At 36.8% G+C, this 16,460-nt stretch overlaps 1 protein-coding gene across 1 annotated transcript; it reads left to right on the top strand.

Moving 5' to 3' along the window:
• The first annotated feature begins 1,113 nt into the window (after positions 1-1,113).
• LOC101173897 lies at positions 1,114-16,248 on the top strand. Its single transcript, XM_023949685.1, has 7 exons — positions 1,114-1,294; positions 1,633-1,754; positions 2,263-2,363; positions 3,263-3,411; positions 4,672-4,900; positions 5,155-5,375; positions 14,983-16,248. Exons 2-7 carry the CDS (start codon positions 1,645-1,647, stop codon positions 15,148-15,150), a joined length of 978 nt encoding a protein of 325 aa, XP_023805453.1. The 5' UTR covers positions 1,114-1,294; positions 1,633-1,644; the 3' UTR covers positions 15,151-16,248.
• Positions 16,249-16,460: the final 212 nt, after the last annotated feature.

The raw sequence follows: 16,460 nt of genomic DNA, 5'->3' as shown, positions 1-16,460 counted from the left end.
CTTCCAAACGATGATGTCCAGCAATGATGCAGATACCTTCTTTTAGGAGACATTTAGGTCTCCTTTCCACTTCATTCTTGCAAAAGACAAGGTCTCTCAAGCTTTGTTAGGATTCAGTGCAGCTAGACACTTTCAGGGCCTCAAGTCACAGAGATCTCCAAAGGCTGTGCCAATCCATGAAACCTCAGATTTTATGTGATTGTCATTTAGCTAAATAACTGGAACCATGAATTTGGACAATAACCCAGATGAGTTAAATACATAATATTGGTTAAATAAGAAAAAACAGATGTTGTTATGGTTAACCAAGACATTATGACAACTCTATACACAGAAGACACATAATCTAATTAGAGTAACACAAAAAATGCGTAAATCCCAACATTTATTTGCAGTTCAACCAAAAACGCTTTCCCTGGTCTTCTCCTCTGAGCGTTCTCTCTGTGTCTCCATCTCTGCAGCTGCATCCTCCTATACCCTCAAGTCCGTCTGCTTGCATGACTCTGCTCTGCTCCCGGCCTCCTCTGACTCTGTTCAGCTCTGCTACTTTCTCACTGATTTGTTGCCACTAATTCTTGTCAGTCGGATTTTAATGAAAGCAAACTTGTTTGGAAATCCTCAAAGCAATTGTGGAAGCTTTTCTCTTGAGACTTTTATATCTCTATTCTTTTCAATGGAAGTAATAAATATGTTAATATTTTGAGGAAATATCCATCCATCCATCCATCCATCCATCCATTAATCCATCCAACCCTAAAATCAAATAAAAAGAATCAATAAATAAATAAAGCTATAAACTGGTTATTTGTATTACTTTACTGTGATAATTTCAAAAACATTTCTCTTTTTTTATTTATAGAAACGGTACGGAGCAACATGTTAACATTATCATCTTATATATGTCAGCAATCATCTTAAAATAACTTTTAATAAACCATTTTTAAATAAAAATTCAACACAGGCTATTGTTTTTTTTAGGTTTAATGATTCTTCAGCTGCTCCCTCTTTGCATTGGAGCTATTGACCGACGTCTCATTGCGTGACGTCGTCTGTGACGAAACACGACGCTGCACGTGGCGCACGTGGGCTGTTGTTTACTTCCTTCAGGAAAGTTGGAAGTAGCAGCTGAGAGAGAAAAAAGGAGGGGGGAGGCGAAGTTGTGAAACAGTTTTCCTCGAGTTACTCAGCATTTCAAGCCAACGCCGGAACGATGTTGATCTAAAAAAAAAAACAACTTTGAAACTTTAGAAGTTTTGTTGTTTTTTTCCTGCAGAAGGAAGGACGAGGACCGCATGTATGTTTTCACTTGAGCATGGATTCTTACTATTTCTTTGTTCTCCTTGGCTTCAGGGCTTAAAATATGTCAGTTTGAAAACTTTAAAAGTTGTCAACAAGCCAGTTTTAGCCAAGAGTCTAACTTTAACTTTCAAAGTAGTTGTGTTGCGTGTTTTTCTCTTAGATTTTTGATCCCTTTGCTCAGATATAATTCCCTATTTTACTAAAAATGTTCCTTCTAATTACTAACTCTATTTTCTTTCTTTTAAAACGTATGTTGTGCCAATTAAATGTACAATTGTGCACATTTATAATATTTAAATTGTACATAATACTTTTTCTTTCCTTATTCCTTAGAAAAAGAAAGCAATGCTTCATCTGGGAAACTTCACCCATTTCCATCTGAGCTCCAAAGGTTCAGAGAGCGCACAGACCCCAAAGCAGCTGACAACCCTGCCTGACTTTGTGAAACATGTGATGTGAGTATAAAGTTTAACAGTAGATATACTGGGATGGGATGGAGTAAACAGAAAGCTGGTCAATTGATATTTTCTGCTCCAAAGGGATCAATCCTTGAACCCAAATACTTGGTGCTTTTGGCTGTGTGTCAACAAAACATCTAAAAATAGACACTGAGACATGAGTAAAAGTTTTCTCTTGAGTTGCTTCGTCAACTCAGATATGGTTCCCAGTTGGAGAGGAACTGCAACACCTGGCTTACAAATCTTCGCCTTCTCCAGTAGATGTTAGGATTATCGTCATCATCAATTGCAAAAAATAGAAAAGACATAAATTCTGGACGACTGCTCCAGTACCTGATAAAAACAGGTCACAAAACACATTTTTGAAAGTGCTTTATTTTAAGGTATTAAGGTGGTTTATGCTCTGTATATTTATTTACCCATGTACATTGAAAAAGAGGGAATTAACACGATGAAACACAAATCTCTTTTTTTCTTATTTAACATTTTTGCTCTGCTTGTGTAGGAAAGTCACTGGACTAAGAAAGGAAGATATTTTCTGTAACCTTCGAGTTCCAGACCAGCCTCAAACATCCAAAGATGACATCAATATTGTGATCCTCACAGGTTTGGGATGATTGATCTAGTTTTTTTTTTTTTAAATATAAAATATTCAGATTTGCTTGGAAATTGACTTTATTTCTGCACACACAAAGTTATATGAGAGCGTGCATTTTTAATTTAGTCTTATTTGACCCGTCTTCAATGGCCAACAAAGTTTTGCAAACTTAAAGCCTCAAAATAAGTGTAAAAACCTACGACCTCCACTGAGCCTATTAAAAATGCATTATATAATATAGTTTTTTACAGATGGACTGTATTTATCCCTGCAGATGCAACTTACTGTTTTTTTCTTTCTGTCACATGAGCTTTACTTGCAGCCAAATTATAAAGCGCTTTTTAAATAGCAATTGAATTTTCAATTATTTTCAACTAGCAATATTTTATCAAATGTAATTCTTTGTCTTTTAAACTACAATCTAGCAAATTTTCATCAAAAAGTGATGTTATTCAAAACATTCTAAAGAAAAACTAATTTAGTAGCGTTTATGGTTTGATTTAATGCTGTATTTAACTCACCATTTAATTGTATTTCTGAAATTTATTCCCCAAACTACTTTTTTTTTCCTAATGTTTAAATATTCTATAAACTGAAGAAAAGTTGCATTTGTATTAATTTAAAAAGCTTAAATTACAAAGTTTGCTTTTGGTCCAGAGACACACGGATTTGACATTAGAGGATTTTAGGAGATAATTTTAAAGCTTGTGAACCAAATCCAGTTTGAATAAAAGGGGGAAAAAAACAGCTTTACTGTTTGTAAGAGAGATACATTTTGTTGTCAGTTTTTAATTTTCTTAAACTGTAAAATACGAATAGAAGATGTTTTAGGAAACTGTTGGGTACAAAGTGAGTGTTAGAAGAGTTTTTTTTTTTTTAATCCACCTTTACCTGTGTTTTCCTCAAGGCCAAGGAGTTTTCTGCATAGATCTGAAACCCTGGAAGGGGACGGTATCTGCTCACAACCCAAAGTGGCATGTGCAGGTGAAAGAGGAGGACGGCGACCTGATCAATACCTGCATTGAGCAGATTGAAGATCCCCTTAAAGCTCTCATGGTGAGGTAGCATAGAAATTAGTAAAAACATAAAGAAAAGAAGCAAAAACTGTCAATTATTCCATGTACAGTTTTCTATTAAAGGATAAGAAACTCTTTATGTATATGCTGTTGAATACGACAGGGCCTGTATCAGAAGGGGGTTTCTGACAGTCTTATTTTCAGGCTGTAAGGGTGGTGGGAGGGGGGGAAGCTGGCAGGTGCCTAAACACAGCTGTGAGCCTTTGTGCAGGGGGTCTTTTAGCCGTCATTCATTTCCATTTCCAAAGATGCTTCATTTGGGCCAGAATCTTAACAGAAGATCACTCTAGCAAACACAAGCTGTTGAAATAGTTCTAATTAATTGGATCTTTTTTCATCTTTTAAGCCCGTTTTGTCCCTTTCGGGGTCGCGGGCCTGCCGGAGCCCATACCGGCCACACATGGGCAAAGGCAGGGTACACCCCAGTCTGTCTCAGGACCACAATCACACACACACCTGGGGACAACTTAGAGTAACCCATTAACCTATGAACCTATAAAGCATGTTTTTGGATCTATTAAATTTATTAACGCACACAAAGCAGATCCATCTCAGTTCTGATAGCTTGAGGTCACACAAATTACTCTTTAAGTAACATTGATTGATTTTACCCATAGTTAGCTAACAAATAGACTAGTTATTAATCCCCCATATTGATCCATCATATCTTATATTTTAAGAATGTACTTGTTTTACATTGAAGAACTTACAGTGCAGTATTATGTATATTGATTATTTCTAACAGTTGCTAAAATAAACAGTATTGCCTCAAACCTTTTTTTTAGATTACATTTAAAAAAAAAATCAGAATTTCATTTGTGAATTTTATTTAGTGATTTATTTTTCAGTTGGATGCACTCGAAAAAGGATTGTTTTAGATTATTACCAAACTATATGATTTCAGTTACTATAAACAGTTTAGCTCTATGAATTGAACTTAAAGGTATGTTGCTTTAATAAAATTGTAAATCTCTTTAGTTATTTAAAAAAAGTTTTATTTTTATTTTAAAAGATTAGAATAAATAGGTTTAAGAATAAACTAGTTAATGACTTAAATCAATAAGTATCAATAATCGTTCTTACGGGTAAAGATTTCTTAAAAAAATATTTCTTAACCCCACCACTTCTTACAAAAATTTAAGGCAGATGTTTTTAAGCCGAATTAAGTATTTTGTAGAAACTAAAAACAAATATATAAGGTTTTATTCCTAAAACCTTGATTTTTATCTGTCTTTTTCAGAGTAAAACTATGAACCTATGCAGCCATTTAAAGAGGAGTGGAGTTCCAGTGCACCACAGTCTCTTCTTCTCCGGGATAGTCTTCCTCTCCCCAGAATGCATTCTAGAAGAGGAGTTGATGAAGAGGAAGGAACTGGTCTTGCACAGCCATATAGACGAATTCCTCCAATCTTTTAAGGAAAGCTACATGACCTGGATTTCAGATGCCTTAACTCCATCCTGGATCTCAGGTGAGTGGACTCATGAAGTTCATTACTTCTCAAACTTTCAGTAGACATTCTGATAAACTGTAAAGACTTTTTCACTTGATCCTAAAATAAAGACAAATAAAACAATATATTGCCCTCAAAATGTGACCAACCTCTGTTACAATGTCTTTTTTTTTTCAGAACAAGGATACATTTAATCTGATAGGTTATGATTAAATAAAACTATTGTCTAACAAAGAGAGCTATGAGTTTAGCTTGTGTTTTCCGTCCTGCAGGTCATCTGTCGTACAGGCAGATGGAGGCAGTGCGGGAGGTCCTGAGAAGGGTGGGAACCTGGGATCTCTTGCAGCTGCACTGTGGTGAGCAGCTGAAAGGAGACTATCAGGGCTGCCAGTACATCGCCCTCAACCGCCAGGAGACCTGCACACTCGAGTTCTCCAGAGTCCGGACCCTGTCTACTTATACGGTGTGGGCCCTTCTGGGACACACCCCTCAGGTTAGTCCGCTGACAAGTGAAATCAGAAGCTCTGATTTCTGGTTTGTCACAGTACCTCTTTTCATCCAGCAGGTGGCAGTAGTACCTCAACCTCCTCAATCAGTTTCTGTTAAATCCTCATCAAAGACAGTGTAAAATAACTAGCATTATTGCAATACAATTCTGTAAGTCATCTAATGAGACATGTTTTTGGGGTTTCTTGAAAAAACTTTTTTTGGAATTTAACAAACTGTGGTGTAAATGTGAAAAACTCATCAGTTTTATGCTGAGCTGTCAAAAGAATCAGGGTTCTTACTGGAATTTCATCAGAGCACAAAGAGAGAAACACAAATGCCTTTAAACGCGTGTTTCTGTAAATGAAAAATTTAAATAAACAAGAAAATAAATAAAATAATTTAAATAATTGTTTAAAAAAAATTAAATCTTTTCTTTCGTTTTTTGTTCTTTTACCAATTTGTCTAAATTCTCAGTCAGTGTTGCAAAAAAAAGGTTTTAAAAGCTGTATATGAGATATAAAATAGGTTAAAATTGGAAATAATTTGTGTAATTGTTATTGATTTGTTCTTGGAACTTTGCAAGGAAGTAAGTGAATTGTTATATTATATGTAAAGCCTTACTATCAATCGTATCTGTCACTGTGGTTGTAAACAATCTCCAGGAGGATCTGGATTGCTTTATTACATTATGTACAATTGCTGGGATAGCAATATATACACATATGATCAAATTACATTTTTTTTGTCCATCTGATGGCGGTGCATCAGTTCGATTTATGTAGGGAACCTTCCTGCTTCAAGTCCAGGGAGTGTGACCCCCAACTCAGCATTCATTAGCCATTCACAGTCATCCTTGGTACCCAAACACTCAGCCTGCGTGGGTTTTCCATACAAGCCCCCTCAGGCTTCAGTTTGCCCACCCCCCAAGAGCCAGAGTTTATCCATTCTCCCTACTTGCCTCCAGCTGCTGTGTATTTGATACATGACCCAGCAGTCATTAGACAGTCTCCAGTGGGCTCTTTGCTCGCCCAAGGGGAAGCAGACGGCAACAGCTAAATATATTCATTTCAAAGTCATATTTGTAAATGAAGGCAGAACTTTCAGGTGTCTTAAATGTGCTTATTTAAGTTTAACAGAACTTCTATTATTCTCTTATATCTAATGCATTAAAAAGCACAGCAAACCAATGAATTGTTGTATTTCCTTAAAAGATTTTTTTGTATTGCTACCTGTGTCACCTCTTGAAGTAGAAGAGAATGCTCTTTCCTCGTGTGCAGCAGCTGTGAGGGGAAGCTTGGGGGTTTGCTGGGAAACATAATAGCTCCCACAGGCACATTTTTCAGGCCTCAGAAATAATGCATGCTTTTGATTTGTTACTTGTAAACACATTGGCAAAAAAAAAAAAAAAAAACTGCTGCTCCGACCTACAGTTACACTCAAGCATCTGTTTGCTTGTAAGAAGTGACATCAGAAGCATTCACAAATCCACCATTGAGCCACTGAGTGAGCCTTCTGTGAGCTCAGAGAATTATTCTCCAGCAAACGCGATGTCTACATGCCCCAAAGTGGAAAATGATTGAGTAGAGCGGCTGTAATTTATTAATTATGGTCTATATTCTTAGACCACAGTTCTGGCTTCATTCAATTTGTATGGATTGAGGAGTAATTACTCGCTCTGCATGTGTGTGTGTGTGTGTGTGTGTGTATTAAACAGACAGAGAAAAGGCTTGAGATCTGTGTATGTCGTAACTCAAAGTTCAGATTTCTGACGTCCTGCATCTTTGTGTTGTCTCCCATTTGACTACTTCAGAATTTTATAAAACCAGCTTCTCATTTGAATAATCATGAGTGACACAGTCTTGTCAAGTGATTATTAAAAAAAATAAAAATAAAAAACCTCTCAGGTGGCAACATATGGTACAAAGAATGCAGATTTTAGCTACTGGAGCAACATTTCATCTCCCTGACAGACGACAGAGTCCACACAATTGTAGCTTGTTAATTTAACTCCACCCTGACATTCCTCTCTGTTTGGCCGTCTCCCAGGCTGCACGTGTCACGGGCCTGTAATGGACAGCCTGGTGCATGTCGGGCTTTACACAGAAGAGGGGAAAAAGGAGAGACATCAACTGCTTTGTGGCGATAATGAATGAAGCCACACAAAAGGCCACGAGCAGGCCATTTACAAAGCCTGCAAATTCTCCTGCCTAAATAGATAATGTCGACAGCCACCGTGGCTTTTTGCTCTCTTTTATAGTATTAAGCCATTAAAAGAAAATCCACGCGCACTCTCAAATACAGATGTATATTAGTGAGGGTGTGCGAGCGCACAAAGCTTACCAGCCGCTCTAATAGGTTCACCTGTTCAATCTAATGCAATGCTTTGCAGCAGGACTGCTCCAATCTTGCTTTTACAGGTTAGAAAGGCTTCACTATTGAAAACTTGATTTTAAAAAAAGGTAAGAGTTTTAGGGTTGTTCAGGTAAATTAATTAAGAGTTGATATATATATTTTATTGTCTTAATTAAATCAAAAAAGGGGGGAGCCACATCGTAAAACTGTTCTAAATTGAAATTAAAACTGACTGTATATCCTGTTAGCTTTTAAAAATGTATGTACTGACTTTACATGTTTAAGCTTTAAACTTTTTTTCTCAAAGTGTATTCTGCAGCGTCTGCAGTTAGATTCATGCGGGCACTAAACCTGCTGACCAATAAAGTTTCTCAAAAAGTTTTCTAAACGAGTCTCTTCAAATAAGAAATGATTAGTTCCGCACCATTTCGCGACATAAATGGAAACGGCGTGGAAGGGAAGTGCAAGGATGTCCACGTTTCTGTAATTGCAGGATGACTCTTAAGAGAAACTGGGATTGGAAATAATTGGCACCTGAGTGTGTGTAGGAAGCTACAAAGGGAAGCAAACCATGCAATTTCCAAAGAGAAGAGCGTCAGAGCATCAGAAGTGTTTGTAATGAACTAGTGAAGTCAGCAGCACTTATGCGGTGTGAGGCCGCCATAAAAGCCACCTCGTTATGTCCGATGATTAAACTTGTTAAAAAAAGGAAGGAAAAATATGAACTTGAGCACAGAATCCCGGTGAAGGGTCCCATGGAGAGATCCGGCAACTGTAATTTGTTTCCTCCGTGGAATTTAATAGCAGCCGATTTAGAGGGCTCTTCACACGCTCTCCTCAGTTCGGTTTAACATCATGTTTTACACATCGCTGCTTAACTCGGTTGGGGTTTCAGTAAATTTGAATATGTTTTTAAAATAAAGGTTTGAAGTATTATTATTACTTGGTTTTTAATTCTATCGAAAGATAAAGCCTTTCCTGGAAAGAAGACCTGTACACGTTTGTGTCTGATTTAAATTAAAAATAATAATAATAACTCAAGAGGGAGTTAAGCTAATTATTCTTGGTTATGAATGATAATGACTATTTTAGACTGTTAAATACATAAATAAAACATGTTTAATGTCTTTTGGATAATAATTTAAAGAGTTATAGAACTTAATCTCTAGTCTCATCCATAAAAGGGTTATTGTGAGTAATAAAAAGCTAATATAATTTCAATAAAAGACCTTGAGGGAATAAAATTCATATAGTCCACTACAGATTAGGTGCCTATTAAATGTGCAGCGTATTTATTAATATCTGCAGGAGTCATGTAGAATTTTTCCAATTCCTAATGCCCTGCTATCAAGGCTAAATTGCACCTTAAATGCTGGTTTGAGTCCCTAACTGGAGCTTTCCTTGGACAGTGGCAAAGGTGTTAATTTTATCTTTGCCAGCTCGGTTATTTCTTTTGTACACTCAGGATATTACAGTGATCCTCACAGTACAGGATCTGTGATATGATCAATAGGGATTCATGAATAATGAAGCAGGCTGAGTGGAGCAGAGGCACTTAATTACAGCTTCAAAAGCCATTCTTGTTAATTGAGGAGAATAAAGGTGGCGAAGTGGACTGAGAAGCAACTTCACTTCTTTTTTTTTTATCTCGTTTTATATTTTTGCACAAAAACCAACTGACAGCTAGAAGAGACCAATGGTGCATTTGTGTTTTGATTTATCCATTTTCTGTTCCAGTCCATTCCCCCTGACCACCTGTGAGCGGTCTTTTAATGTAGACGCTAACGTTGCATATCCAGACAGTGCAGGACAGATACAGAAAATAATTGACAGCCAAAACATCTATTACAGTTATGTGAAATTATGGATAAACTAGTTAACAGACACTTTTGGCCCATTGTCTGTTGTTTTGATAATCACCCTTAATAACAGACGGCATCAATATGGTTTTTAAACCTGATTTGAGAGTTAATGGAGTCAGATAGGGGCGGTCAGTGTATGCTCTGGGGGTAATGCTGTTAGAGATGTTTGTAAAGACCAAATTAAATCAGTCATAGATTGTGCCCTCTCAAGTCAGCCAGACAACCAGACTCATTGAAGAGAAAAGGAAGGGGATTCATATTTTAACCTCTCATAGAAAATGTACTTATGTGGATGGAATCAAAGTCAAAGCTGGGTGACTGGATGAAAATTATTATTGCAAACAGCCTAATGGCTTCCTGTTAGCTGCGGTTGGCTGTTTAGGAGCTACTCTTCATAATTTCCTCAGCATTTTGCTAGTGTGTTTGCGTGTTCCTGGCTTTAGACAAATGCAATTATTGGCATAAATGGCATTGTCACTAACTTAAACTTTGGGCATTTTTTACAGATGAACCAAAAATGGAACATGCAAGTCTGCATGTTTCATGAAACCGTTCGATTTTAACTTAATTTGCTCAATAATGGAGAAATTGTGAAAGACTGTACAGCTAAAACTTCGACCCAAATGTCTATACACATGAAAAAAAATGTTTGTGGTGATGCAGTTAGTTAAATTCTGCAAACATAGTTTTTTAAGAGCTGCAGAGAAGGATCCCCCTTCTTGTACACACATTTAAAAAGCAACTTCTGAACAATTTAGATCTCTTTAAAAGTGCTTCATTAGATAAATTGCTCATGACACAATTTTTCAATAACAAAGCACGGCAAAGGAGAGGTAATGATATGGGCTTGTTTTGTTGTCAAGCTTAATTACAAGCTGAATGATTAACTTGCTTACTCAAGTATTTGAAAGTCATAAAGGTTTGAAAGTCATAAAGGTTTATTGCAAGGCTCAAAGTAGCTTTACAAGCTGGATGTATACACTTTAGATTAGCCTTTGTTCTTTTATTGGAACCGTGTACGACAGCTGTTTATTTTTTTATTTTTTTAGGTTAGGTTTGCCTTATTGTATGAGCATATAGATGTTAAATAAAATCATTTGCCGTATCTCACCATCATTAGCCTCATCATGCTGAGCCAAATGTATCAAGGAAGGACATAAAGGTAACCAAAGTAAATTGTAACTCTGAACATTACAACCTTAAATAAACACAATTTCTTTGATTAGATTGTAATTTAAAAATGTTGCTGCAGAGGAAATTAAATCTAAATATAATATTTTGTTTAGTGCTTGGGACAAGTGGGACAAATTCATGTCTTAAGTTAAATCTTAAGTTAAAAATTAATAATAAGTTTAAATCAAAGTGACCATATTTATGGCATTACATCTAGTATAAGATGATGCATTTACTGTAAACATTTTGTTGGAAAAATCAAATGCTTTCAGTTTTTTGAATCATCTTTATGTATAAATATGCTAACAAAAACAGGCACATGTAAGCCATTTTACCTAATTGAAATCCAGTTTTTACAAGCTTTTGGTTTGTAAAATGGTTTACCAAACCCTGGAAGCCATCGTAGGTCAATTTCAGTGATTTATTGGCTGCTTGACAATGACTTTGAGCTGCAGAGGTGTGTTTTTCATTGTTGCCCCCTCTCCTGTACGCGGAGAGACACAACGCTGAACAAAGAGGCCGTCGTCTGAAGCTGGTGTGGCGTTACGCTCACTCAGAGTTCACCTGAAACATTGCACCTATGGCTCCAGGTAACAGGCCTACCAGGATTTTATGACTTTATCCAAGGAATCATCTGAGCGCTGTGAGCGGCTGCACACCGGAGGGATGTGACACATCCTTAACTAATTGCACATTTCTTCCCTTTAACCACATTTGACAGGGTTGTCAGGGTCTATCTGATATAATTGGATGTAAAAAACAAACTGGCAAGTCTGCAGTTTCTAGTTGAAATGAAAATTCATCAGTATTTTATGAATAATTTTGTTTGTATTATTTGCATTTAGCTCTCTATGAATCTTTGCCATAAAATCCATTAAGAGTAAAGGTAACCAAGTCAGCTATTGAAAAGGATATGTGGATCAAAATTGATCGAGTTTGTGTTCAAGCAGAGCTGGCTCTCTGACCAGACAGTAAATAAGAGGGACTTTTTCTTGCTGAAACGAGAGGCTCCTGCCTCTCACTTTCTCTGTCACAGATCAGGACAGACCGTTAGGTGAGCTCGCAGCCCTTTGTGTGACACCCATCCTTAGCCCCAAGGGCCTTATCTTTGACATTAAGTGTTACGCACACAGACACGGACGCTCAGGCTTGTTGCTGCCTGAAACAGTTATGTATCTCTTGAACTTGCAGACAGTTCACACAAAAAAATGTTTTACAACAATACATTACAATTTAAGGTATAGTTTCCCTCATGTACTTGTATTGTGTTTACTTGGAGCATTTTCCTGAAGAGACGAGGAAGATAAGACTCCTCCGTTTTGTGAAAACCCGCCTGTGCTCAGTAACACCTTGGCAGGAAGGTCGTTTGGACAACCCACACAAAAAAAAATCCTCTAATTGGCATTCTTCTTTCTTTCATTAAAAAAAAGATCATGTGTTGAAATGTTTCAATGTATAAAATCTCACAGCCTCTGTGTGTCCCATCTTATCCTCATCATGGGTTAACAAGAAGAAGGAACATAAGTTCTAGATTTTGATAATTATTGTGGTTTTTATTCCCAAAAAATTTTTTTGTGGTTAAAAGAGGCTGCAGGAGGAACATTGTGCCTTCTGAAGGTAAAGTACTCAACTTATTTTAGATCAGTTAATTGCTAATTAGCAATGATTGCCTGTAATTTGTTGCTTTCAATTTTCCCCTTTATTTACTTTTGTCTTGGGTTTATACATCTCTTTTCCACCAGCTGTCACAAAGCTATTTTTGCATGCATCCCAAACTAATAGACACTCAGCTCTTCTGAAGTGTCTGAATATATTGTTATTCAAGCCATGTGGCATTTGGCCAAGGCTTCAGTGTTAGATGCAATTGTTAATTTTTTTTCCTGTTACCTTTTTTTTTCCCTCACCCTTTTAATGCACACTAATAAGTAAGTAAGTAAATGGTGGAAGGATGTGTGTCTGAAATCGCAGTGGCCTTTGTTGTGGATAATTAGGTTAGCAGCAAGAGCGTGCAGGTGCTGAGGGTGTGCTGTGTGCTCACGGTGTGTTATCGACTTGCTCATATTTGTAGTCTGTCAGGGGTGTCGCACTTCCCATCAGCCCCGGAGCTCAGCAACCTCTTCACTATTAAAATGATCACTTTCAATAGCAGACAAAGGAAAGAGGGAACATATCTAGTGCAGGGTATTTTCCCCACCTCTAATGCTTATCTGCCTTTTGATGTTGGCGTAATAAAAGGCCTATTGGGCTTCCATAATGACCTGCAAAATGGACAAGGGGCCAATATACTGGGCTCTGACTGTCGCTAGCATTAACTAAAAGGCCCAGACATTATGGAGAGCCGGGATGAAAGTACATAAAAAAAGATAGTAATTGAAAAATTGCCTAATGCTAAAGTGAAAGAAAATGAAACTGTGAAAAGGCACTGTAATATTCTGTTATCCCCTGTAAATGCAGCCAAACAAGAGATGCAGCCAGGCATTCTTTTTGAAATGGATGTGGTTCAATTACCTGCATGTCTAAATCTAGTTATGGCTTGCATTGTCAGACTTGAAACATAACAGGCAGTTTTGATGTAGTGTTAAAACGTATTCTGCCCTACAACCTACATAAAATCACGAATCCATTCAAAAATGTGGGGGAGAATTAAAGCACACATGGAGAACAAGGTTAATTTAACTTTCAGTCCGTTTCAGACTTCTCTTTGGATCCCTGCTTTAAAAGAAGATACTGAGTATTTTATCAAGATGACACAGGGCTTGACTGTTTAAAAATTTTTTTTATTAATGTGTTACTTTCCATCACAAATAGAAACCATCGGTTTGGTTGTGTGTAGTGCAATGTTTGACCAAATGGAAGACCACTTCCTTGCAACACAAACAGCTCTGACCTGTCAGAGCATGTACGCAGGACCTCAGCAGGAGCTCCGTGATGTCTGGCACCGAAATGTTGGCAGCAGATGCTTTGGGTCATGAAGGTTGACCTGTGCGAATGGACTAGTTCTGACACATCCCTTAGATTTTTGATTGGACAGAGGTGTGGTGAGTTTTGAAGCCAAGTCAGTGTTTGTGTTAGTATGGCACAATGCATTCAATTTTCACTGAAGTCATAGAGGACATTCATTTGATAAATCATAAGACTCACTTTGCATCGTTTCATCTTCATTAAAATGTAGTTTTACGCTGCTGCATTTACGCCCTCGTAACCTAATAAAATAACATAGATTTTTTAGCCCTTCACCCTTCAAACTATACAAGCAGTTGCTCCACTACTTAGCATGATTCCAGAAAAAAGTTGTCTTGATCTGAATAAAAATGTAGGTCTTTTAGTCATTTCTTGTAGTACTTTAAACTTTAAAATCAATGTTATTGATTTTTCACTATTACACTATTTTAAAGTCCCACTCCGATCATCTTTTGATTTATTGTAAAAAGCATTCTCAGTGTTTTTTATTTGTTTATTATGCTGTTTTCAGTCAAAACCTGACAGTTTCTAGGACATAGTTTTTGAAGAATGACATTATTGGCAGGGAGTAAAGCTTCACTCATTTCCCATCATCCCTTTATTTTACAACCTCATCCTAACATATTGGAGTTTTGCAGCTGTACGGCTTCGGTCCAGATACCAGCTCAGACAAGGAAAACAAAGACGTACATGGATCTATTTGTCTGCAAGTGGATACATCAGAATAGAGTGTAGCAGGGAGCTTGTTGCCTGCCGATTGTAGTTTGTATGTAAAAACTGCAAACCTTTTCAAACTGAATTTCTTGTCTGCTCCTGATTTGCCACAGTTTGAATAAAGAGATACTCAGGAATGCAGTTTTAATCTTAATTGTCTTTATAAATGTTCTCCATCATGAGAAAATTCTATAACGACATGTTAAAAACACCATTTTAATTGTAGTAGGTCTTAAATTCAAATTAAATCATAGTGCATGAACTGAGCAGAAGAATTTTATTTTTTAAAGTGACTACAAATGTAAAGAATTATAAAAATGTTTCTGTTCTTGGAATAGAAACTTTTTTTTTTTAGGTTTTGCATGATTTACATCCTTCTAAAGTATTTTTAAGAAAGCAAAAGGCTTAGTTAAAATTAGAATGCAAATTAGAAAAATATAAGTGCTAAAATGTATTTTTATCATCTTTAAAATTTAAAAGGGCAGGAAAAGATGTAAATTTTATAACGCATTTATTTACATCTTCATTTTTCTGTGTCCTTTTCTGTAGGTTACTGTTAAAATGTACAAACGCGGTTCTCATGGGTGGCTGGGTAAGTCCCTGAACGCCACCGCGACCATCCCCTCCAGTTCTTTTGTGATGTTCAGGATCAGAGGAGAGTATGCAAATTCCAGAATCCCAGCTAGCACCATTGAAAGCATCACACTCAGCACATGATGGAGGCAGCACATATGAAGGAGGACGGCCATGACAAGCAGGAACTAATACACAAATGGGAAAATGTAACTCTTATCTCTTGGCACTTTACCATTAAAGGTTTGTAGGGATTTTTATAGTCTTTTTTTTTTTTTTTTAAAGCCACATTTTTCCTTCTAAATCTGCAAGTCATAGTTTCCCATGTCTTGAATTACTAGAGCTGGCACACACTTCACTTGCTGCTAATTAATCATTATGCTGGCTGATCATGTCACTTTAGTGCAGGCAATGAGGGTTTAATGTGTTAATTGTGGCAGTTAAAAACAAGTGGCCTCTGGCATGATGAGGGCCGAGCATGTTGCTGCTTCTCTGGCTGTAATGGGAAGTTATTTAAAGCCTGTTTGGAGAGTATAAGGTGCTTTATTAATATACCCCACCACACAGGGGAGATGATAGTGCATGAGCGTAGCTGCCAGCACCATTCATAACTGCATCTCAGTCACTTTCCATCAGTTACCAAGCTTACACAGCTGCGCTAACAGCTAGCAATTATATTTAGCAGGCCTGGTAGCAGCCAAAATGATGTTAGGTCCATCACAATATCACTGCCTTCAGCTAATTCAATATAAGGAGCTCTTTCTGTTGATGTTATCTTTTTGGAAGGCGTCTTCACGTGAAACATCATTACGCTGAACCTGAGGCTCCTCACTTTTACAGGATGCCTGTTTACTGTTTACCTGTGGGGGGGAACTGGAGTCATATCTTTTTAGTTTTGTGTTTATATATGACATATCATGATCTGTCAGTTAGCATAATCAACTCTGATCAAACATATGAGCATTTTAATTGTTTACATGATGTAGCAAATAAAAACAGCTACTTCAAATACTTTATATATTTGATTTTAGGATGGGAAATTACAGTAAATTGGCTAAAAAGTGCATGCAAATATTATTATAATTTCATTTATCATTATTGGAACATTTTGTTGTCCAAATGCAAATTCTTTCACATTTTTATGCATTATATATTCATGCATGTTCCTTTTTTTAAATGTTACTCTGTGTGTAATGGTGTAATATTTTGGAGAAATAAACTATTTGGTTAGTTACCCTTGAAGCAATGCTGTCTTTCTTTCTCAGTGAGGTAAAAGTGACCTCTGGAGATAGGGAAACAATTTCACAATCTTACTTGTTCTCCTAATTTCTTTACCACCAGTGTAAATAAAAATGAAAAACTGCCATGTAAAATGGTGTGCTGTGTCTTTGAGTACTTTGTTAAAGCATAAAGCTGTGTGCAGAGTTGGCATTTAACATTACAACCATTTACGT

This window comes from Oryzias latipes, chromosome 19, assembly GCF_002234675.1.
Source record: "Oryzias latipes chromosome 19, ASM223467v1".
NCBI classification, from domain to species: Eukaryota; Metazoa; Chordata; class Actinopteri; order Beloniformes; family Adrianichthyidae; genus Oryzias; species Oryzias latipes.
The sequence above is the reverse complement of the archived record's forward strand: the minus strand, read 5'-3'. Positions and strand labels throughout refer to the sequence as shown.

What these genes read in the sequence shown, in the direction of transcription:
- LOC101173897 (XM_023949685.1), top strand. Translation starts at nt 1,645, where the DNA reads ATGCTTCATCTGGGAAACTTCACCCATTTCCATCTGAGCTCCAAAGGT. An exon ending in CAATATTGTGATCCTCACAG is followed by an intron (nt 2,364 to 3,262) that starts GTTTGGGATGAT and finishes GTTTTCCTCAAG; the next exon opens with GCCAAGGAGTTTTCTGCATA. An exon ending in TTCTGGGACACACCCCTCAG is followed by an intron (nt 5,376 to 14,982) that starts GTTAGTCCGCTG and finishes CCTTTTCTGTAG; the next exon opens with GTTACTGTTAAAATGTACAA.